General features: G+C 41.4%; 1 protein-coding gene across 2 annotated transcripts in view; it reads right to left on the bottom strand.

The window, feature by feature from the left end:
* LOC119403407 (uncharacterized) overlaps positions 1-25,477 on the bottom strand; it is a 714,971-nt gene that overhangs the window by 552,487 nt on the left and 137,007 nt on the right. Inside the window, exons 8-11 of one of the 2 annotated variants that reach the window (XM_037670349.2) lie at positions 22,505-22,699; positions 17,261-17,356; positions 10,034-10,168; positions 3,846-3,995 (exon numbers count right to left, since the gene is read on the bottom strand). In XM_037670349.2, the coding sequence (XP_037526277.1) occupies positions 3,846-3,995; positions 10,034-10,168; positions 17,261-17,356; positions 22,505-22,699 (576 nt within the window). The remainder of the gene's footprint in view (positions 1-3,845; positions 3,996-10,033; positions 10,169-17,260; positions 17,357-22,504; positions 22,700-25,477) is intronic. The other variant, XM_037670353.2, reaches the window with a different exon arrangement.

Raw genomic sequence — 25,477 nt, 5'->3', positions numbered from 1 at the left:
TTAGGCGTCTCTTTCAATGAACACATGACATGGGATGACTACATAAATCACCTACTAATTAGTAAACTATCCAGTACAATAGGTGTGATGCACCGCGTCTCTTTCGAATGCCCTACAAGCATCAATATGCTTCTGTATAATGCTCTTTTCGTACCAATACTTAATTATGGACTGCTAGTCGGGGTACTACCACAAAAGAAAACACTGACAAGCTTGCAGTATTACAAAAACAAACGTTGGTTCGCTTAGCATATCAAGTTTCAGACCTCTCACACACCAGTGATCTCTTTATAAGACACAACACTGTCCCAGTAAAGTCCATCTTTAACTATAATCTATGTCACCAGTATAAATCTAGTTTAATGAAAAAAAAATAGCACTCTACAAACCCTAGCAGGATTACAGGCCAACTTAATAAAGTACAATATACGAAAACCAGGAGAATGGCAAATTAGGAAATGTCGCACTAATACCGTAAACAAACGCTTCGATTCAAGCTACCAGCACTGCTAAATAGAATTAGAAAAGAGCAGCTTTTTAACATTACAGAAACCTCATTTAAAGAACTACGGAGACTGTTTTCCACAATATCCTTGTCATGAACTTGCCTTCAAAACATTGTCGTCAATTTGTTTAGTTTTTGTTGTCTCTCAAAGGAAAAGTTTTTGAAAGTTTCTTTATGTTGTCTATGCAAGCACGTTTCTTTCTTGCATGGAAATTAGCCATGTGCAATATATATTGTGTGTGCATTTTTTTTGTGTTGTCGTTTGTAGCCACCGTTTACGCTGACATATGTGTAGGGTGGCCAGGGCACCCTCAAGGTGATTGATTAGCTTTTTTCCCCTGGTCTCCCGCAATATTATTGTTGTAAATAAATCAATAAATGAAATGAAATTACATATGCTAGTTACAGCTCAAACAAATTACAAAAATAATGCTTCCGAGTTCTTCTTATTGTTTGTTCACACTGTCACTGAAGCTGTAACTTCTAGTACGCTGAAGTTTTATTCATCATTTCCAGTAGCGATGTTCCAAAAGCAGATACAAAGCACCATAGACTTGCTCTTTAGATGCCAGCATCACGCCTGTGCTCTTTTAAATGCCAGCGGTTGGTGGGTAAATGGCATGCAGCCAAAGCTATTCATAGAAGCCCCGGTTTCGTGGCAGAGATGGTGCCATGATGCGTGCGGCACACCAGCGTGGCGTCGCGTCGTGGACGCACATGCCAGGCAAAGCCCCAAGATTTATATAACACAGTGACAGGAAACAATGGCATCCATGTGGACAAGTGTACAGTGTGGTGTGGTATAGCTTGGCGGTGTGTGCCCTTGCGAACATGCACTATACCCATTTTAAGAATGTGGCTAGTATCACCTTCAACCAATCTGCTTTGCCAGTAGCCATTGCATGCTTACATCTACTCTTGATCACGGGAGAGCCAGCCATGTTTTTTAAAGAGGCCTTCATAATGCAGTGAACAAAACTTAGGCTGATGATGATAATAAAAGTAAACAAAATTGTAGAAGCTTGCAACATTTAGTTCGAAATTACTATTAGTTTCAAAATATAAGATGCAACACTAAAGCTTGTCAAGAACAAAACAAATGAATCACACAAATGGAAAGAAGCACACAACACAAGCACTAACAAACAACTGAGTATAAGCTTATTGCAACAGGAAAATATATATTCAAAAAGGCAAAAAAGAAAAAAAAATGTCACATATTGAGTATGTTTTTCTCTTAAAAGTACCTTGTGCATTGTTGTATTTTTTGTAACTATTACATCGATTGTTAACCGCGTTATGTTAGTACCCATGTGTACTTCCCCTACGCAATGCGTTATGGCGATGTAGGTGAAGTGTAAATAAAAAATAAATATATACCAAGAGCATGACGAGTAGAGACTAGATTTTAGGCAAATGCCTATTTTGTTCCTTGCACTCCTATCGCACCATTTTGATATATGAGCAGAAATTAGAGGTCAAAAAGAGCTTTTATAGTGTTTTTATAGTGCCTATGAATGCCTATTTTCGGCATTTATGCCTAAAGGCTTGCAAATACCCATAAATGCCTATTTTCAAAGTTATTCAACCGTTATTCAAGTTACCACGCTAGATTCACTGTTTGGAATTACGGGGTTCAAGCTAGCCCTCTAGTTCAACCAACTCCCGGAAACAACCGCTAACAGCAGTGGAGTAGGACACGCTGGCAAGCATTCGCTGCCGCACTGACATGGCGCAAGCAGTTGGTGAATGCGAAACCACAGGGAGCTGCCAGCTGAAAGGAGAGTGAAGAGCAAAAAAGAAAGAAAAATGTGATGTGCATGCGGCTTTTGTTTTGTTTGTAATTTACTTTTTAAGGTGTTCACTGCACTAGCGTTGTCCAAAATCTTTGTCGGAGGAGGTTCAACTATAGTTTATGTATGTACGTGCATGTATTTGTATGTGTTTAAATGTAAACATTTCGACAGAAGTCTGTCTGGCTGGGTAGAAGAATTAAGAAGTTGAAATACCTCCAGCCACAAATTCTTGGAGGAAACCCGACGTTTCGAGACCGGCTTGGTCTCTTCTTCAGGGGTGACTGTGCTGATCAGGGGGGCTTCGTCGCAGCTTGTTTTTGGCCAAAACAAGCTGCGACGAAGCCCCCCTGATCAGCACAGTCACCCCTGAAGAAGAGACCAAGCCGGTCTCGAAACGTCGGGTTTCCTCCAAGAATTTGTGGCTGGAGGTATTTCAACTTCTTAATTTGTATGTGTGCATGTATATATACACATGCAAAACTGAAATGTTTCGGAAAGGGGGGGGGGGGGGGGACTTAAACCCCCTTCCCCCCCTGGCTGCGCCAGTGGTGAACTGCCAGGGGAGAAATTGGCTCTACGCGGTTCGACCCGGACAACAGGAGGAACACATCCCTTCTGGTCTTCTAGCGATCTGGCTAACTGCTCCTGCTCTGCCCTTCTAAGTCATGCCGAAAAGACACCCAGGAGTGTGTTGATTCGACAGTGGACACTTTACTCACAGTGCAAAACGTGGGAGAGACAGTGTTCTTGAACCGTGCAGGACAAAGCACAATTACTCGGCTATGTTCAACTGTAGGCGCCTTTGTGCCATCTTAAGCAATAACATTCTTTTTTTCCTGTCGTAGACAGGTCGCACATGTCTTCATTTGAAATTATTTGCATTTATGTGAAACTTTATTGTGCCTATATTTACGATATAGGAGGCCTAAAACGCTGCTTTGCCTGCCTATTTTTGGTGCCTAAAACGAGCTTTTTTAATGCCTAAAAATAAGGCCTCTAAAGATGAGGCAGCAACTAACTGTATTGTCCGCTACGTGTCAAGATAACACAGCTTAGCCCAACAGGTACGTAATCTCCTTTTCAAGGAAAGCAACTGAAGGCTCACTGATGCAGGGGTTTCCTTTCTTGTTGATTGTGTACGCTTCATATACTATTTCGCACTCCATCCAATTGGGATATCGTGTGGGGACCACATTCTTTGTGTTTTTTTCCCCTTATTTTTGCCTTTTTACATATATACTTTCCTGTTGCAATAAACTTGCACTCAGTTGTTTGTCAGTGCTTGAGTTGTGTGTTTCCTTCTGTCTGTCCCATTTCCGCACTGTTTCCATCGAAGAACATGTACCAACTGGCCCTTCAACATACCTCTCTGTAATCACACAATTTCTCATAATTTTCCTAACAAAGAAACGTTAACCATATTTCAAAAATGAGTGTTTTATCTTTACTGCAAGGTGCCATGAAATGGAAAGGAATGTTCTCACTTATACTGAGATTGAGACTTCCTTGATGTGTAAGTTACTGAGGCTGTAGAGAAGGCTTACTTTTGGTATGTAATAGCATGACACTGTTGCTGCTGCAATAACCTTGAGAGATTCTGAACTTCTTCATTCAGAAAGCGGTTATGACTCTGTAGCATGCAGCATTTATCATTCATTCGTTGTGTATTTGTACTGTTCCCCCTTGAACTTGCCCTGAAAAAGTACAGATGCAATGGTCAGACATGAAGCCATTAAAAGCAAGCACACACAAAATAAGAATACTAAGACTTATAGGCACAACAAGCTACTAACAGGTAAAAGCCAACCAAAAACTTCCAGAACAGTCAGCTACAGCTAAGCGCTATGCACATGCAGGGAAATATACAGATAGACATCAGGTGTTCTAGTAGACATACAATGGGAAGAGAGACAAATGCATTCAGAGTCATAAAAAGCAATCACTTCAATAAAGGGCTGTGCCAAATAATATCTTTTGACTGTATTTTAATGATTCCTTCATTTTATGAAACAGTGCCACAGAGATTTTGAGAATGGCCAATACTGGATGGAGTTCCTAACATCCTTGCTAACTAGTAAATGACATTTCACAGGTTACAGTAGAAAAAATTACCACACTACCAGGTGACCAGTCTCAAGCCACACATAAATGCGCAAAAAGCCACATGAAGATTGCAAGCTGTGGCATGTCTAGTCTTGGATTCTACAATGACGGTGACCTTGGCTGCAATTCTGTAGCAATGACTTTTCTGCTGCAATTCTGTAGCAACGATTCTGTGCTGCTTTTATCACCACCCTCCCTCCCCCATCCTGTCCATTTATTTGATCACTGATAATGGGGACAAAGCGTCATCATGACTAATAAATAAGCAGTTGGGAATTGTGCATGCAGCACCGGCAGCAGCTTCTACAACATAGCAGATTATCTGTATCACTGAAAAGGTGCTCAATAAAGCCATTTTCAGAAGGTAGGGCATGAAAGAATAATACAATATCCTAAACCTTTTAAAAAAAATTTGAGCGTTCACTGTGTGCAGTTAGTTCTCCAACCTTTACAAGCTGACCTCGGTGCAGGTTAAACAAGTATATGAGTTACACTAGCAGAAATAAAATATTAATTGCTACTTCTGTGCTTCATATTGACATGGCAAGGTTCCGATCGGCCCATCGCAGCCTGCAGGAGACCTTTTGTTGGACAATCAATGACATCTCATCTCATATTTATTTTGTACAATCATGATAACATCTTTTGTAGCCGCTATCTGTGTTTACACTTTAACGAGTATGGCATATAACAAGTGTATTTTTGTGGCAGATGTGGCTGCATTATAAATGAGGTTCAACTATATTATTTTAAGCATGCCAACTTTCCTAAATTTTTGTGCTGAATTCCTGGCTCTGAATTAAAATTTTGCTTGCCCCAGTCCCTAAAATATATAACTTCTCTCAAATGTGACAAATTTTATTCAAAATTACCCGCCAATCATCTTAAGAGAGACAATTAAAGGAAAAAAAGTTTTCTCGTATTGGTAAATTACCAATTTGCAACAATAAAAAGCGGTACTCTTGTCATGAGAAGGCTGATTAACCAGAAAATGCACAAAATGAAAATGCAGGTGGTGGAGCCGCCTTGAGGTTCCTACAACTTTCTGCAATGTCATGGATTTTGATAGCACTTCCTAGGGCCTACATAACTCTTTAGTGGTAAGAGTTTATTAAGTTTCAGAAAATTTTCCAGAGCCAATGTAGCCAAAATATGAAAAAAGATTGAAATGTCTGGCATTACACTGACAGTCAGGTACAAAGTTTTCACTGCAAAATTCAAGAATGAAACTTTGACCTTCATTTTCTCATTTGATAACGAACCTATGATTGTGACATTACGGCAATGAAGTTCTGAAAAAATTATCACTATGAACTGATTTAGCGTTACACTTTAGTGTTCCCTTAAATATAGAAATTTGAAAGGGTGCCTGCAGCACTTTTCCAGGTAATCATCGAATGACCACACTATCAGAGTTTATTGCCTCATGAATCAACTGCCACAAAAATTTTTAGAATCCGTAAAGTACAAGTGGAGTTGCAGGGATTTCTCACATGCTCTAAGTGCTTTCGTACCAGCAAGCAAGGGCACTGAAAGCTACGCAAGGGATGGCACAGGGCAAGAAGTTACGTCCATTCGTCAGTGCACGTCATAACCTTGAGCACTTTTTTTCTATGAACGCACAGCTCACTTTCAGTGTGATCACGAACACACTGGTGTAATTCTAAACTGGGTGTAATTTTAGCACTATAGAGCACGGAGTGGACAAGTTGCAGCATCCCACGACGGCTGGAAATAACTATGCACATGCACAAATCAGCCAAAGGCCATGATCATTGTGCTTTTGACGTGGTCATTTTGGCTTATGGCATCGTTTGTTGAAAGAAGAGTAAGTGATTTATAGCCGACTGTGAAATTCAAGTGTAAATTCCATGCCACTTGCTGTGCTATAATGTTCAGCTCACACGTTCACAGGAACCTCGACTGCTGATCGGCAGCATTTTCTGACCATGTTCAAACAGTGTTGCACGGCCCTTTCAAGTTTTCTCTAAACAAAAAATTTTTGGAGGTATCAATCTTTACGAGGAAGTGTCAGCTCAGAAAAATCAGCTTTCTGTGCTTATGCAATAACTGCCCTCATACCATAACAGGCTTCAGAAGGGAGGAAGTTTTGGCATGTTGGTAGTTCATCGTACTTCAGAAACCATAGCGCAATAAACGAACCCGAGACAAGATGAAGACAGGACAAGCGCTGTCTTCATCTTGTCTCGTGTTCGTTTATTGTGCTGTGGTTTCTGAAGTACCATAACAGCTTATGAAAAAAAATTCTGCTGCTCTTACACAAGTAATATCATGACATGGCCAAGTGCCCTGCTAGAGCTAAATAGAGTCTCTGGCCAAAATTAATTCCAAAATTGAGAAAATGGCCAGGTGTCAGACTCTCCTGAATGTGAAGCTGCCTAAAAAATCCTGCTAATCACAACAGACATTCTGAATCATCCATTCATCCATAGCAAAAAGTTGGCATCAATTAGTTTTAATCACAAGAATACGGCTGATTATAGTTACTGAGAGTTATTCACGTAATTCAGAGCTAGTGATCTTAACCAGTCCTAGTACTTTTGCTCAGGTGAAGCATATGGGTCTCCTCTGATCATCCTGGCCTAGGAGAGTCAGGCCATTGCTCAGTGTTGCAAAGGTCATAAAAGGTGGTGCTCATGCCCTATCTTGCAAGTAACCTGTGGCAGTTCCAAAGGCTGAGGAAGTCAAGATGGCTGTTCGCTTCGTGCGACTGTCCCCGCCAGCACCCCTGGTTTCTGTACACCTAATGTTGCAGCACACGTTATTTCAAAGCAGCAAGAAGCAACTCAACACATTTTCTGTCTTTTTGTTAGTGCTGTTCGTCATGCCAGCCTTGTGAAATCTAGTATTCACAGTCATCAAGTGAGATGTACGGATGTTTGCCAGTGCACGCAGGCACCATACTCATTAATTAGTATGCAAATGTTTACTGTAACATATATAGGGACAATAAAACTACCAACCTATTTATAGCAGTCAGATGCATTGCTATTATACTATGGGTCATTCCACGCCAACTGTCCCAGTCGGGGCGCTCGACAAAAATCAATTTGTCTGGAAAAATCTGAGAAAATTACACACGTATAGACATTAGTCCTGCAGTATTTTCCCAAAATATTTTGAGCGGCAAAAATTTTTCGGGCACGTGAGCGCCATTTGAACTTCTCGATATGGTGGAAAACCAGGTACGAAAGAAAAATTCGCTATAAATGGACCGTTTCACGCATTAATTCGAAACTTGCTTTTTTGTGTTTTTAGAGCATCGTGCTTTTATTATAGGACAGCTGCTTAGAATAGCTTTATGTTTTTCACTCCTTGGCGCGTAGGTAAAATTGGGTAAATTGCAGTGTTTTCGTGAATTTTTTTTACAAAAGACGACTGTAGATCAAATACATCAATTATTTTTATAGAACTCTCCATAAAACGTACTATCGCCTAAAATTCTTGTTATGCCTATGTGCAGCGCATAGGCTTTAAAATAAAATCCTGAACTTGGAAAAAACGCTACATTGGCCTATGTTCAGACGTCTGTAGCACCCTAAGGTGGTCCAAGAAAAAATGAGCAGAAAAGCGCATACGATTGAGAATCATAACAACTTTGTCCACAGAAAGTTTAATCGAAGTAGTTTTTGCTTTAGTGAAGAAAAAATTTTTTGAAGTTTAGTCCCACCAATGCATTATTTTGCTATGGGGGCAGTACAAACCGACTGAATTTACTGCATAAGAAAAAGAGGTAATGTATTCGTAGCACATGGTTTTCAGCTCCTTTTGTTAGTACTTTATGATGTATATTACATATCAAGGAGACGATAAACAGAGGTAAAAATATAACAATACCATTGGCTTAGATGCCGAAATTCCCCCAATAACGAATCGCATTACCTATTGCATTGTTTACGCACCCCGGAGGCGGAGGAAGCGGCGCCGGAAAACTACGCCACATAAATAGGCTGTTGTGATTTCATAACAGCTGTAAAACAGTGCATGTTACCAGACTGACAAATTCTACTTTAACCAAAATCTGCTGCCTGCAACCATCCAAATAAGGATGTGAAAAATAGCTTGGCACATCCCATCCGTAGTGTCGCGGTCGGCGGACGGAATGCGTGAATACGCGGCGCGTTGTCACATCATGTGCCGTTCGTCGTGGAATACTTAGATGAGCTCCATTTGGACCTGCTATAAATGACCACGCTCACGCCTCCTTTCTCCGATTTACATGAACTTTGAGACTTAGCTTATTTTGACGCCAAATGATTCTCAGAGCCACATGCAATAAGTAACGCAATTCATTATTGGGGAATTTCGGCATCTAAGCCAATGGTATTGTTATATTTTTACCTCTGTTTATCGTCTCCTCAATATGTAATATACATCATAAAGTACTAACAAAAGTAGCTGAAAACCATGTGCTACGAATACATTACCTCTTTTTATTATGCATAAATTCAGTTGGTTTGTACTGGCCCCATAGCAAAATAATGCAATGTTGGGACTAAACTTCAAAAAATTTTTTCTTCACTAAAACAAAAACTACTTCGACTAAACTTTCTGTGGACGACGTTGTTATGATTCTCAATCGTATGCACTTTTCTGCTTATTTTTTCTTGGACCACCTTAGGGTGCTACAGACGTCTGAACATAGGCCAATGTAGCGTTTTTTCCAAGTTCAGGATTTTATTTTAAAGCCTGTGCGCCGCGCACAGGCATAACAAGAATTTTAGGCGATAGTATGTTTTATGGAGAGTTCTATAAAAATAATTGATGTATTTGATCTACAGTCGTCTTTTGTAAAAAAATTCCCGAAAACACTGCAATTTACCCAATTTTACCTACGCGCCAAGGAGTGAAAAACATAAAACTATTCTAAGCAGCTGTCCTATAAAAGAAACGCGATGCTCTAAAAAGACAAAAAAGCAAGTTTCGAATGAATGCGTGAAACGGTCCATTTATAGCGAATTTTCCTTTTGTACCTGGTTTTCCATCATATCGTGAAGTTCAAATGGCGCTCACGTGCCCGAAAAATTTTTGCCACTCAAAATATTTCGGGAAAATACTGCAGGACTAATGTCTATACGTGTGTAATTTTCTCAGATTTTTTCAGAGAAATTGATTTTTCTCGAGCGCCCAAACTGGGACAGTTGGCATGAAATGACCCCTATGCATCTTTTGGGTGAAACTCACTTTTTTAATTACAACTTGAGTTATAGTTATTTAAAGGTGTCTTCGAATAGAGATTTTTAGCAAGTTACAGAAATACGGAACACAAATACGGTAAGGGACTACGGCAGCGCTCCTCCTCTCACGCTCGTTATGCTTTTGCCACTCCTAATTCTAGTAAAGGCACCCCAACACCACAAAGGCCTCTTCGAAAATTACTGTGGGGTGTCACGCCTTATTGTTGCCTGTCAGCCTACGCATTGTTGAATATGCACCTGTTGATCGGGGGACGCACTTTGAGCACAGCGAGCTGGAAAGAAGGAGCGCTACCGTAGTCCCGTACCGTATTTGCATACTGTATCTCCGTAACTTGCTAAAAATCTCTAATATGCTGTCACGCTGCCACAAAACTAGCAACTCCCGAATAGCCTTGAATAAAGCTACTGACCTGGAATCATCCCCACTGGCTTCAAGGCAATGGAGTCGGTGCTGAAGCTCAGCAATGAGGTTGTCTTGTTCAATAAGGGTATTCTTTTGGGATGTCTCTCGGTTCAAAGCTTTTGCCAGCTCACATTTTGTAGCCCTAATGAAATTCATTAAGAAAAAAACAAAAATCGAGCTTCAAAATTTTTGGTTGCACGATAAACTAGACAACAGAAACACTCTGTAACAATACGCATTCAAATATAATATGTTGTACAACACTAGGTTTTGCTAGGATCCAGAATTTACACAGATGGGAGCTCTACAAAAGAACAGCAAAGAATAGTGTAAGGAAGGAGAGCAATGGGTAGAGTTTCAAAGATTATGAAAGAATGATGTCAGACTGAAAAGACCAATTCACCAGTTAATGGCCCAGTCTTTCCCATGGTAATTTATCAGTGCGAGTCACAGACCCTGCGGAAACCTGAAAGGAAAAAGCTAGATTCCTTTGAGCTATGGAGCTGGTTAAGAATTTTGAGAATCCAATGCACTTCCAAACCAGCAAATATCTTGGTTATAAGGGCGAGTAATCCTGAATGTTCTTTCGAAGCAGAGGTAATGAAGCTAAAAACTTCTTATTTCTTATTTTGGGCATGTCATGTGAGCTGCCAGTTCAATGGAGTAAAAATTAATGCTGGCCACAGGAAAACGTGTAAGAAATTGTAATAAAGAGGTCTCACTGGTGTTCATATACATATAGTGTCACCAAGTGGCACCCGTATTAATTTTTGTAGAGCGCTAGGGTACATCATACATGTAAACTATACCCATAAACTAACTACCTATACACGCAGGCACAAGATTACACTGCAACACTCTCTGACCAGTTGCTTTGTGCAGCAGCTGCCAGGTGATGGCACAAATCTGTGCAAGTGCCATCTTCGTAGAAGGTGTTTTGTATTTTTTTCCATAAACGAGTACAAGTTCAGATTTCGTTTGTTAAAAACTAGGCAAGTAATCATTTTGAGTGTTACAATAAATGGTGTGGATGCTAAAATAAGAGTTTTCTGCAAAATTTGCGGAAGAATTGAGCAGCAGTAGGTGCAAGATATTTTTTTCTAAGACCTTCAGCGAAAGATGCACGATACTGTATAGTTTGATTGCCAAAAGTTCCGAAATATGACAACTGGAGCCCCGACTGCAAGAGCAGCCATCAAGCTACCCAGTGGGTGGCAGTGCCAAAATAAATGTTTGGCAGCATATCATTCAAACTGATCATTTTCCTATGATATCATAAGAAAAGAAAGTTAAGGTAGGAGCCGATGAATGCAAACACGATGTGCTATAAGCGTTTAATAAACAGGAATAAGGTGCTTCAGACAAGCATCACAAGATGTGACATAGGCAACATATGTACAGCAGTGTCAAAAGTTTAGAGACCACGAGAAACAAGAAAAGCTGAATATTCTTGCTGCTTTGGCAGCCAGCCTTGAATTCAGATTTCTGGTCTGCTTTAAAATGTGCTAACAACATGTACTGCGCAGTTCAGCCGAATACAGTCACAAATTGCTAGGATATTCAAAGCTTTCTCAGACCTAGTGGTCTCTAAACTTTTGACACCGACTGCGCATGTGTGAAAAGTTGCAGTCATTGTGATTAAGTGTGTGTGCAGTGGTCTGGATCATCAGAGATTCAAGAAAGAGCTGAGAAGCTCAGCCGGTGGCCATTTTTGATTGTTGTCGTGAATGTCCCGACCATACGGGTTTCTGTCCAACTCTTAACTTCAGATGGACCTGTCTTTGACAAAGGTGCCTTGTCATACTTGATGCGTTAGTTTTAAAAGGGTTAGTCATGGATGTCATGTCGCATAGTGTGCCTGTCGGTACCCGCTACCTGCAAAAGAAGAAACTGGAAGGAAATGAGCATGGCCATTTTGTGTCTGCAAGCATCGCAGTGGGGGAACAAGGTCCTAATGATAGTAAAAAAAAAAAAGATGGGAAAAGAGAAAGATTGAAATGTGACTGAGGTTTACAGCCTAAGAAACACAGATGTGAATATTAAAAAAGAGAGAGAAATTGGAGAAAAGAAAAGAAATGTAAAAGAGAGGAGCAAAAGAGAAGATGGGATACAAATGGGCAGGGGGGCTAGCTTTGGGATGGGGGCAAATGGGGGAGCTGGACATAAAAAAGGAAATGTAAGCAGTAAACATACTTTTTTTTTCATAAAAGGAGCCCTCAAACAAACCGGAAGCGGGCAACTAGAGGAGGGCTATTGTATGTGAAAGGACGGAAGGTGGTGTCTGAAAGGGGTAAGTGATGTTATACGCCTAGTGCGCCCCGACGGAAGCGCCATAGGAGGCGAACTCAATCATTGCTCTCGGGAAAGCAAGCAGACGGCCGCCGTGGTTTCCTACGTCGTTGTACGTGTGTTTCCGCGTTGTTCACGTTTCCGTAGTGAAATAAGCAACGTTCGTCGTATGTGTGGTGGCCGAAACTTCAAGGGATGTCGAATAACAATTGCTGTGGAGTGGAGTGCTCAAACACCTACAAAAACACGCCCGGAACACGGTTTTACTCACTTACCGCAAGGCCTCCTGAGCAAGAGCGACGGAAGCAATGGATCGCCGCTGTTCGTTGGCAAAGACGAGCCGCTTCGTCATTGTGCGGGTTAACACGTCGCTTCTTGTTCTAATGCTTTCGTTCTGTCATATCGGTGCTCGCTGGATGCACTCGATCATGTTGACACTGGTAGACGACCAAAGTTATCAGCCTGAGCATGCGTTGGTTCGGTTCGACCGCCGTGCAGGGCACTTCGCTCAAACGTTCTATATTTCAGAAGTGTTAGTTCGGGCGAGTTGGTCATCGATGAACTTAGCTTGTACCAGCGCGGTACATGTACCGCGCTATTACAAGCTAAGTTCTATATTTATTATTTACAGAAACAGAAATGCAGCAATGGTTGACTTCAGAAAGAACAAGAAGTGATTGAGACGTCACCTTTGTAAACAAAACAAAGCGGATGTTCACCACGAGCTGCACCTCATAGCTGGATCTTGTTACGCTGGTCTGCGCGACGCACCTTTGATATTCACCGGCTTGACGATTCACTCCACGCGGACGTTCGTTCTCCTCCGCAGTCGGTCATCACATGTCTTCTCGGCGACTCTCTTCAAAACTTGTCCCTGTCATCTCTTGATACTTAACTCACAGCACTAGGTCACCAAACAACACGTCTTCTGCGGTTGAGCGAACTACTATAACTAGAACCACATAACTTCTTCGCCGACTAACTCCTCACTGACTGACTGCCCCCGCGCGCTTGCTGCGCTTGCATTGCCTGTATCGGCTCGCGCCTGGGCCTGCCTGGGTGGCCTGGGTATGATTCGTCTGTGCGTAGCACCAGGTAGCACACCGAAAGCTAGGGAAAGGGCGAGATCCTCTCACCGATTCGTCTGCGGAATTAGACGGCGCCGCTCGCTCGGCTTTGCTTTCTCGAATATCCCGATCTTTCCCGTTCGTTCGCTGTGTCGGCGGCGTCTAAAAGGCGCGCGGGCGCGCTCCCGGCGCCTTTTTATACTTGTTTTTTCGATGCGCGCGCTCTATCGCGCACGAACCGTCGGCGCCAGGCTTTCATGCCGTCGTTCGAAATCGGCGACGTGCGCTTAGTTAAGCGCTCGTTCATGACAAACATCGTGCACAAGTCCACTTTCGTAGAGGCCCGCGCCTTTCCTGCAGCTGCCAGTGCAGAATTAGTTGTCTAGCACCCGCACGAAGGGGAAATAGCAGCCGCGAACTTCATTCATCTCCTCACAGCAAAGCTGTGCAAAGCGCTGTCGTCTGCTCGGCTTCCCGCACGTACTGTCGGCGGCGCCCGCTAGGTGGCTATCAGTGGCGCCTCTATAGGCGGTGCACAAGGCGTATAACAATTCGAGAAAAACATTTTAACTTTTGAACAGGTGGCATGAGGTCTGTAAGAATGACAGACGTGGTCAGAAGGGCACATGTTGGGTTCCGCTCACGAGCATGACCTACACGTGCTCCGCATGCTCTGTCACCACAGGTCCGCAAATCGTAAAGTTCCTGGCGCACATAGATGACGAGTCTTTAGTGGCGTTACCACGTGGGTCTCTTGCTACCCGCAGATGCCCGATGTGTGGATACGACGTGTGATGGCTTCGTTAAGCACTAATGGGGGTGAAATGGGAGAGGGTCGCATTCATTCTGACCGCTCACAGAAGCGTAAAATGCCCTTGACGGAACACCTGGGTTCCGCGGAACCCAGTTTGAGAACACATAGCTGAAGGAATTGGTTGTTGGGAAATTGTATACAGGTGTAGAAGCGCGAAAAGATGTCAAATATATGACATGGTGGGGTAGATCGGGAAAGCAGTGGCTCGATACAGCTAGGAAAAAATGACAATAAAATAGGCGACCTAAAAAATGCAAGGCCTGCGTGGAACATGCAGTACAGTCACAGCAAAAGGTGGAGGAGCAGCCTTTCTAGAAGCCGTTGTAAACTCTCTTGGGGTGGTTACTGCAAGTACAGTTGCAAGATACCCACTACACCATAAATCATAATTTCATGAAGTATGTTAGTACCCATTATGCAATTATTGAACATTCTGTGGAGAAGCGAGGTACCCGCTATGTGTCTGTAAGGCATTATGTACACTTTGTTGATGCTGTGGCTGATGAAGATAAAGAATTATGGTTGAGCTCTTCATAATGGGTAGGAAGCTTTAAACCCCCCACTCGTTACGCAATTCGCACTGTGTGACACCTGGTTGTTATTTCACTCTTCTACCACGCCATATTACATCTTTTAACGCGAGTCCTTGCCCGGCATGACAGCTGTATAGGGTATTTTTGCGAAGGAGTTTCAAGCACCGGCGTGGCTCTGTGGTAAAATACTCGAATGCCTGGGCCGCTGGGGGACGACTGCCTGCAGTTGCCTGGGTTCAAATCCCACCCGACCCTGGATATTTTTTCTCCTTTTGCCCGATAGTGGTTACGGAAAATGGCAGTGGCGGACAACGACACCCCCAAAATCAGCTGTTGTTGTGACCTGATAACAGCTTTCGCTGTAATAAGAACTCTATGCTGTAAATGGGATGAGAGTCAATATTATTTGATGGTTGAATGAGTTGTCTGTCTCTTAATGATATCGGAATTATCCCACAGCTTTTAGCGATTCCAAATTGCCATGTGCCACATTTATTCTTGAGGCCTGTAGCGATTTAAATTTGTGTATTTCCTTTCAGGCAGTGAACGGAAATTTGTAGTGCATAGAGGTTTGCTTGGTCGAAGTTAAGTCCTGTTCATTGAAGTGGCTGGCTACTGCTTCTGGCAAATTGCGCTTTGTGTCTGCGTGGTGGCTGCTGACATTGGACAACAAATTCGTGTGAATTTGTCGTCCAGTCTCACCAGTTTGGTTAGGTGAAGTTCAATGTTACCTTATGCATGCAGTCTGATACTGTACCTTTTATGTTAGTAGTCGGCTGTATATGTCTACCTGCAGAGCATTTGGAGCGGCCACAAGGAGCAGATGTTGGATTAGCCTTGGTTTTCAGTTTTGCATAAATTAAAGCATGTCTTTAAAATTGGTGTTGAGCCTGTAGGTGACTTTAGGCTGTTTGGGAAAGATTTCTTAAGATTTCTGGTTGCTAGTGAGAATGGGATAGTAGTTTTTAAGAAAGTTGCTTACATTTGGTAGTGCGTTTGAAAATTTGGTTTTTAGAACAGGCGTTGTTGCTATTGCATTCTTTTGGCATGGTTTGAGTACCTTGGTGCGGTCAAATTTTAATGCGTCTGTATAGGCATTATGAAGCAACTTGTTGGTATGGCTTCTGTTTGATAGTGTTTCTTTTAGGTTATGAAGTCCGTTTATATAATCTTCATTTTTGACACATATGCAGAGCAGCCTTGTTGCTTGACTCTTAAAGATGCCTTGTTTGCAATGTCTCGTGTGGTGGCATGCATATCCTATTATTGCTGTTTGTCAGAGGGTTATGGTTAATGTACCATTCTCGACATCTACGGTTGCATCCAGAACTAGCCATTGTATCCCTGTACAAGCCATTGGCTATGGGACCATACAGATTGTGCGTATCTTGTAAAATCTGTGTAATAAAAAATAAATGAATGAAAGTCTAGGCACTCCGCTGAAGATTTGGATGTGAATTTTCTTGTTGGGAGAAAAGATTTTAAGGAATGCTATAAATTTGACTAGATCGTTCTGACCAAGTCCCCATATTATAAATATGTCGTCTATGCATCGCAGGTATGTGTGGGGTTTGTCTGTGCAATGAGATAGGAAATCGGTTTCCAGAATCCCCATGAGTGTGTTAGAGTAGGTTGGCACAAAAGGAGCACCTGTACGAGTCCCTTGTATTTGCACGCAGTAAATTTCTTCAAACGTGACTGACATTAACAACTAAACCTTTAAAAACTAACACGCCAAGAATAACAAGGCACCTTTGATAGTGATAGGCCCACCTACTGAAACATCAGCCAGCCTGTCTGAGGCACCTTATTCCTGTTTATACAACCTTTATAGTGCAGCATAAGAAAAAAAAGTTACAGATGTGTTGCCCGAAACAAGTCTCAAATTTTTTTTTAGTTGCAACCATTTGTTTCATAACTGTCATTTGACTGCATGAGTTCAAACTACCTTTCAAATACTATCAAGCAGCAACACCTTTCCCCTTTTGAAGCGAAACTACACATCACTTCTTACAATTACACATCAGTGCGTACAATACTATACCCTGTTCTTTCTTTTCTTGTGCTAGCATCAAACAGTGCTGCAATGCCTATTACCACATTAGCAAACATAAATATATAGTAGCAGTGAATACACTTAGATGAAACAAGAGACAAAGAAGACCCCAATATCACAGAAAGCTAAGGCCACTACTTCTTGATGAGTAATTGCTACACTGTTTATCCTGAGTACATATATTCACACATTATTGTAAAGTTTTTACAATAGTAAGCCTTTGTAGAAGTAAAGTCAACATACAATGAGATTTTAGAAAGCACATTGTGATATTATAAACTGAGGCTATTTCATGTGACAGTATGAAGAGACCAAAAAAAACAGAACAAGATGCAAAATGTGTGAAAATCTGAACTTGAAGCTATGATAAGCAGGATAAAAGATTCTTCATTTATTGCAACAATGTCAATAAGTCTGAAATATATAAACTTGCCAATTTATTTTCTCTCAAAACAAAAGGATCATAGTTTCTTACATAAGCTCAGCTTCCAGTTCATGCAGACGCAGAGAGAGGACAGAGTCTCCATGACCAATCGCTGAATCGCTTGATACAGAGTTCCCAGATAGTGACCTAAGTGCATCAGAAGAATATGTATGAAATTATGAGAACATATACTTAACGACAAGAATTACAGCTGTAGTCTCTCAAATACAGCACCAAAGCTTAAGAAAAAAATTTATAAATAACGTTTTGCTAGCAACACCACTGAAATCAAAGCATGCAAAGTAAAGGTAGCTTAACAAACTGGGCACTTTAGCCCTTTCTGCTTTGCAAATCCCAGTTCTTGAATACATTTTTTAAATGAAATATACAAATGGCACTTAAAGCGCACCAAGGTATTTTCAAAAGGTGCCATAGCGCTTGCAGACACGGACAAGGAAAACACAATGGGCGAGCGCTACTTACTAACATCGCTTGTACCGTTGTGTCTTCCTCATCCATGTCTGCTAGCGCTATGACACCTTTTGATGCATTTAACCAAGTAGCCCAAAAAGCCATGGTGACAAAGGTATTTTCATTCATTTAGTGAAAGGTGTTTAATGTTGATCACTAGTTTGTGACTGCAGGCATGTTGAAATACACAATGCAAGGTGTGAGCAGTACTTCACCAAATAGGTAGTTTTTCTGTGTTGTTGCTGTTGAATGAAGACATCCAAGAATGACACCGAAATAAATAGCACTGTAGTAAATACAGGCCCAAAATACATATAAGAAAACTGCTTAACATAACGTAAAATAATCGTTTCCTCACTTTCTTCCATCTTGAGACAATTACGGAGTGTAAATCATGTTGAGTATAGTTAATAACAACACTGAAATTTAGATGTTTATTTTTTAATCTCTAACAGTAACAATGACAAGGTATTTTTGAATAATTGTGACACCGTGTGTAACACGGAGCTAGCTATTCACAGTTGAATTTAGCTGACTTCACTTTCCTTTGAAGTTGCATTGCTCATGCATGGTCGATAAAAGTAATGGAGCCAGGGGGACACAACGGCAAAGATGGAGTACTTGAGTAAAAAAAAAATGTGCTACACATTTTATTAGAAAAATCGCATAAGTACAATTGAAAATACTTTTTTCCAACCTAGAAGTACAAGAAACCTTTATCAGAACAGACACTTTATTTACATGATAAGTTTGTGGAAGTTTGCAAAAATCGGTAATCCATTGGATTTGAGAATGCTATGGATTATCTAAGCAAGCAGACAGACAAGTGCCTGTACTTGTTTGCCTTGTCTTTTTGTGTCTGTTTTATATGTGCTAAATCAACATTGTCATAGTTGAGCTCACTCCTTTTTCCAATTTACATTAACGACCTTCTGAATAATATATTTTTTTTAAATACGGTTGAAACTTGTTTTATTGATTACCTAATTGCTGATGTAACCGATAACCTGTCTCTCCAAAACAATACACTAAAAATTAGATCTAAGTTGCGACTGGTTAATGCTCGTGAATACTAACCAAACATCTCTGGTTTCTGCTCACAGATACAGCATGACTATCAAACATATAGTTAATGGCAACAATATCACATCACTCTCTTGTGCAGAGTATCTAGGCATTAATATGTCATATTACCTAACTTTGATAGCACATACAGCTAAGACTGCCAAGAATGCTATCAAAAAATTGGGGGACCCTTAAGCTTCGCCTTTAAGAGTTGAACGCGATAGCGAAATCGGGCCCCTAGTGCGCACTTCGACCACTAAGTGGATACTTATTAATGTGTATTGTTACACACACACGCAGGGGCGTAGCCAGAAATTTTTTTCGGGGTGGGTTCAACCATACTTTGTGTATGCTCATGCGTGCGTTTGTACGTGTGCGTGTATATATACGCAAGCAAAACTGAAAAATTTCGGGGGGGGGGGGGGTTGAACCCCCCAACCCCCCCCCTTGGCTACGCCCCTGCACACACGCACACAGACACACACGCACGCACGCGCGCGAATTGTAGAGGTTTTCGATCTAAAGCAAGAGTCGCATGGCCTCCAAGATACACGCCGCGCGCCCCGCCCTCTCGGATGCCATGAAAAGTCGAGACACATTTCTCACAATGCCTCACAGATGGCAGCACATTATCTAGCATTTGCTGTTTGCTGCGTTGGCTTGATATGTTTTCCGCTAGATGGACATAGTTGTCCATTTTTAGAGCTGTTTGAAAGTTCGTGTGTGTATTTAGCGGCGATGGCTGCACTATCCCGGCCTTTTTCGACGTAGTTTGATGGCCTCGCAAATGTGCCTACAAATCGCCGTATGGACTCGTTTTCGTCGTGACACCTGCCGAACAAAATGCGTTAAGGAAGGAGGCGCTGATTAAGGAGACTCCTTTCACTACATGACATTTATGTAGTGTTTTTTTTTCCGAGGAAGCTGCAAGTAACAGCGTGGCTTTGTGGTAAGACGCCTGCTTGCCCCGCGAACGGCCCGGGTTCGATCCTCCATGGGACCGAAGATTTTATTGTTTATTTTATTTGCTTCTTTCTCGATTTTTCGGTCACGGACGATTTTTCGCTCACAACCAACGGTGCCGACGCCGACACCGGAATTTCTGCGACACGAGCTCTCTAACGCTATCGCGTTAAAACTTTCCGTAAGATTACTAGCTTAAAAATACTAATCTAACCCACATTAGAATACAGTTAAACTTGTTTATAGGAGACACGCATCGGGGACCAGTTCATGTCTCGTACATGAAGTGTCTCTTATAAGCAGGGTACCATGTTCTCATTTATTGATCAACCCTTATTTTGATGCAGGCACACTGGTGTCTCTTATACCCATTTGTCTCTTACATCAGCGTTTCTTAAAAATGGGTTCAACTGTATTTTACCTTAGCTTGGGATCCCACTGAATGCATCCTCACTAATGTTATTTAAAATAATCCATATAAAACAATGCTGCTAGATCCATATAAAGTTGAAACTCTATTTAACAAAGTGAGGACCATGCTCGAATTATTTCGTTAAATCGGCAAGTTCATAAAATCAAGAAAATAATTTTTCGGCCATTCGAAATCTAAAATTCCCACATAGCTACAGTGGCATTGTATTTGCTGCTAACCCATGCCTGCACGTATGAAAAATCCACAAGGGCGGCCCGGACATGGAACCTCCTATGTCTGCGCGATGCAGGCCAGGTACACGGTCACGTGAAGCCATCACAGGCTGCCGATATGCAAATACAGGGATAATAAACACAGTGATTGAGCAAGCAGGCCCAGCAAAAAATTTTCAATGAGACGATCAGTGTCATCTTTTGCATAAACCATGAAATGATGAAAGCAACCCCCATAGTGTTCCTGTGGCAGCATTTCTAGAGACAATATACCACCGCCGCCTCTATCGCCCTCTGGCACGGAAGAATGCCGCCGGCTGTTGAGTCTGTTGTTCTGTGCATGGGCATGGTGTGCAGTCTCGTCAACCTAAAACAGGGTCTTGACTAAAGCGGCCATATGTTTTACCACGATAGCATTAGAGCACACGCTCAAAGAAAAACCCGTCTGTGTCAAAATGAGCAAAAATCACTGCTTTTTTTACTCGTTTATTTCAGGAAAACTTTAGTTAAATCAGGTTTGGTGCCAAGTTAGTTTTGTTAATTTGGGTTGATGAAAACATTCAGTCCTATGTGTACTGGGTAATGGAAATTCCTTCATTAGATTAGGAACCTCATAAAATGGGGTTTCGTTGGATTGAGTTTTAAATGTATTTCAATTACTCTAACACTACTCCCGTAAGTAACCTAAAGAACAAGCATGACTGTATAGTCTTAAAATATGGTGCAAAATCACAAAGGTGTGAATGTAGTATCACACATTTTTCATGCTTTACCCAGCTGTGCAAAATCAATCCCGCTCACAGCATCCCTTAAGCATTTGCCATATAAAAGCTATACAAATGTACTACTACAGATCCTCAATCATCTTTTATAAAGACGGCCATTGGCCAAAACAGCCTCTCTACAAGCATTATCCTCTTGTCAACCATGCTCTCTTCAAAGCTGCCACTGAGCCACTTTTTGATAACAACTAACGTGTTCCAGGGTGTCTAGCATATGATATCCTTTTTTCAAAATTCCCCGAGTTTTCTAGGCTTCCTTGACTTTCGCAATGAAAATTCCATGAAAAACAAAACAAAAAAAAGTACATTGGAGGACAGCAACTCGTTTTTCGACAATTTCTGTCCCAATGTCCAAACATGGGCAACTCAGAAGAAAAAAAAACGAAGTGGAAAATTTGCAGTTTCTCCCAAGAGCAAGAAAAATCTAAAAGCTCTTTTTTCTATGCCATGTTCAGAATGACATCTACTAAAAAAAGCGACTAAAAAGCAACAATACTCATGGCAACCCTAACATAAGCCCACTACTCACTCACTAGCTCTTTATTTCGTACCTCAGGCACACCTTACTGAGTATGACCTACATCTCCTTTTACTTTATGAGCATGATCATGACTGCAAACAAAATATTCTGAGAAGAAATATTCGACATTTTCTATTACTCCAAAGTGTAAGCTTTACATTGCACTAAAAGAAAAAGATGCAACATAAAAGTTTGTTGTTGGTCCCTTTAACCTCGTGCATATTTTTGACAGTACTTTATACAGTGGAAGTAATTCATTGTTCTAAGAATTTTTCCATAATGAAAGTTTACTATAACAAGAATAAAACACAAAAGAAAGTCAAAATAAATACAACATGACAAAAATAACTGCAGCGCTAGAAAATATCCCCATATCTACTGGGCCCCAGAAAGGTGGAGGAAAAATTGGGATAAGGGCCTCCTCTAAATAGATTTCTTATGTAGGAATGTTGGCTGAACAGTGGAGTGGCAGGTAAATACCTAGGAACCTGTTTTAGTGCATCCTCTATTTTGTACCATACTTAGTTGCATCCATTTGCATGGCTTTCCTTATGTCCAACAGCTAGAACAACCGTACTAGACAGACAGTATGAATGCTGCCACCCCTCCCTTCGCTTTCCCTAGCATAATAGGTTGAATTGCGATAACACCAATCCTCAGTAAATGTGCATAATGACATCTGAAGATGCTCATTTAAATTGAAATTGCACACAATGAATTCTCACTGAAAAGTAAAGCAATTATTGCCCCAGTAAGGCCATCAAAAATCACAATCGCACTTCAGCCAGGGGTGCATCGTCTGGCAATGGCCGGCAAACAAATAGGTCACAAAACTCCAAACCAGCCCACCTCTTGCTCTCTACTGACCCTGCTCGCTCCTGGCTTCTGTTGCTGTCCTTTGTGGATTCAGAGCTGGCCATGCGCAAGAAACGAATGCGCTCCCACATTGCTGCAGAGAATCCTCCACAATCACGTCCAGCTCCACTGCGATCCACAGCATCAGAGTCTGACTCACAGTCAGATGTGCTACCATGGTGGCTGACCCTGTGTGGAAAGCATCATGCACACAGTCAAAGAAGCACTAAATGGTATGAAGCCGGCAGACTTATTTATCATTAAAACACTTCTGATTACCACAGACCAGTTGCACAAAACAATTCAAGTGTTCACAGCACCTACAGGATGAAGTGCATGAACCTACTATGGCTACTAAGCCGAGCTATCATATCCTTCCAAGTCCTCCTCATGAGACCTCATTAAATCCGCATATGCTGTGGAAGTGCCCAGCCCAGTACAGACACACTAACACCACGACCCTTTCGTCGAGGCTGTGCGAGGCTCTGCAGAGCTCCGCTCTCGACGAACAAACCTGGGTGACCCAGCACACCCATGAGGTGGCGTCGAGGGAAGCCCTTGACGTTTCCTCATGGGAGGCCTCGGCCCGGCCACCTAAACCTGCTGGTTTCTGCTAATAAAGTTTATTACTCCTCCTCAGTCTTAAATATACAGTTGACACTCGATTTAACAAAGCAATGACTGCACTCTAATTATTTTGTAAATCAGGATGTTTGTAACATTGAGAAAAGGATTTTTTGGTCCTTCAAAATCTAAAATTATAATACAGCGGCATTCGAAAGCTACGGCAGCATTTTATTTGCCACTAACACACACCTGCACATATGAGAAGTCCCCGAGGGCAGCCCAGACATGGAGAGCTTTGACAAGCTGCTGATGTGCAAATACAGGGTGAACGAATGCAGTAATTGTGCGAGAAGGCAAAGCAAGAAAGTTGCGAGGTGATGACAGGTGTTATTTGTCACATAAACCATTAAAAAATTCACCAATGATTACGATACTGAATAATGTGAATTCTGAGTGCGGCTTCGTGTTGGGGCAAGGCCAACTGTGTTTGAAGTTTTGGCTTTCTGCAAGGTATCGACTATGCCATAAATCATCATTTTTGTGAAGTAGGACAGCACCCACTACACCGTTATTCGTCTTTCTGCGCCATTTATTCATCTTTCAGATGCTACACGTCTGTAAGGTATTATGTGCACTATCTTGATGCCGCATGTGGCTGATGACGATGAAAAATTATGACTGAGTACTTTGCAGTGAGTGGGAAGCATTAAACCACACACTCATTGTGCAATTAGCATTTGAATTTGAATTTATTTGAATTTATTGACAATGACATTGATATTGACATTGATATTTGAATTTATTGAGCATTGTGTGATGACTGGTTGTTATTTTACTCTTCTGCCACGCTATACTACATAAGTTAATGCGATTCCTTGCCCGACATGACGCCTGTATCGGACCTTTTTGCAAATGAGCTTCAAGCACCAGTGTGGCTCTGTAGTAGAATACTCGACTGCCCCACAGAGGGGCCGGGTTCAAATCCCATTCGATCCTGGACACTTTTTTTCTCATTTTATTTTTTTTGTGTGTATCAGTTACTTTTCCACATCTATCGGTTACGCCACCGACGGCGACACCGCTCAACGCAGGAATGGGCACCTAAGAGCTGTGCTTTAATAACAAAAGCAACCACTGTGGTCCTGTGGGAGCATTTACAGGGACAGCAAACATACACCACCCCTAGCACCATTTGGTACATTAAGACTAGGCTTGTGCGAATAGTAAATTCTAAGTTGAAAGCAAATTCGAAGCGAATAGTGATTTGGTCGAATTATTTCAAAGCGAATTCAAATATAACGTGATACCACAGGTAGGTGGTATCACATGTTATAAAAAAAAATGACCATATTTGTCATGACCCAACTAACCTGCCCAATATTTTTTAAAGTTGAAACAAGGCATGTGCAAATGTCATTCTTTTTGGTTCAACGGAAAGTGGAAGCAACTTTAAATAGAAACAGCATTTGACTTTCGGTAGAATGCAAGTGATAACCTGTGAAATATGTTACGTTTTAAAATTCACTATACTTAGAGGATATAAGACAGTATAACAAGCTTTTAAAATTAAAAAATGATGAATTGATGTGAGGGCAATGTGTTCATTTGACGTTGAAGTGGGGCTTCGCGGCAGTGCGGATTTCCCCTGGAAAGGTGTATTCACGGTATCGCACCGCTCCACTGCAGTGAAACCACCTTTACAGGGGGTTACATGCCGTTTATGTATGTCTATTCGATCATTTCAAATACTTCAAAATTTTCAATAATTTCAATTCGTATCGAAGCGAATTCGAATACTGTAATACTCGTTCAAATATTCGAAGTGCTTGAATATTCGCACAAGCCTAATTAAGACTTTATGTTAGGTATGTTGTTCCTTCAATAGGTGTGGCGTGCAGCCTAGTCAAAATGAAACTAGGGTCGTGACTAGGGCAGGTAGGTGTTTTAACGCGATAGTGTTACAGCGCACGACCGAGGAAAACCCGTTTGTGTCAAAATTAGAAAGAAATGACTACATTTTTTACTAATTTATTTCCGGAAAAACTTCATTAAATCGGGTTTAGTGCTGTGATAGCTTTGTTAATTCAAGTTGATGACAACATTTAACCGCATGGGTAGCTGCCGGACAATGGAAATTTCTTCATTAGATCAGAATATTCATAACATCGAATTTCGTTAGATTGAGTTTTAACTATATAAATAAAAATATCTAGTTCGTGTCATTGATCAGAAAACCTAACAACATCAGCAGATTACACAGGTAAAGGCTGAAGTATCTCAGCGACTCCTTATACATTAATGATGCTTCATGATGCACTTTAAACCTGACAATAACATAATAATAATAATTTGCAGGATTTTACATGCCAAAACCACAATATGATTATGAGGCATCCCATA

The sequence above is a fragment of the Rhipicephalus sanguineus genome, chromosome 1 (assembly GCF_013339695.2).
Source record: "Rhipicephalus sanguineus isolate Rsan-2018 chromosome 1, BIME_Rsan_1.4, whole genome shotgun sequence".
Classification (NCBI taxonomy): domain Eukaryota; kingdom Metazoa; phylum Arthropoda; class Arachnida; order Ixodida; family Ixodidae; genus Rhipicephalus; species Rhipicephalus sanguineus.
This window is presented reverse-complemented; position numbering and strand designations above follow the sequence as displayed.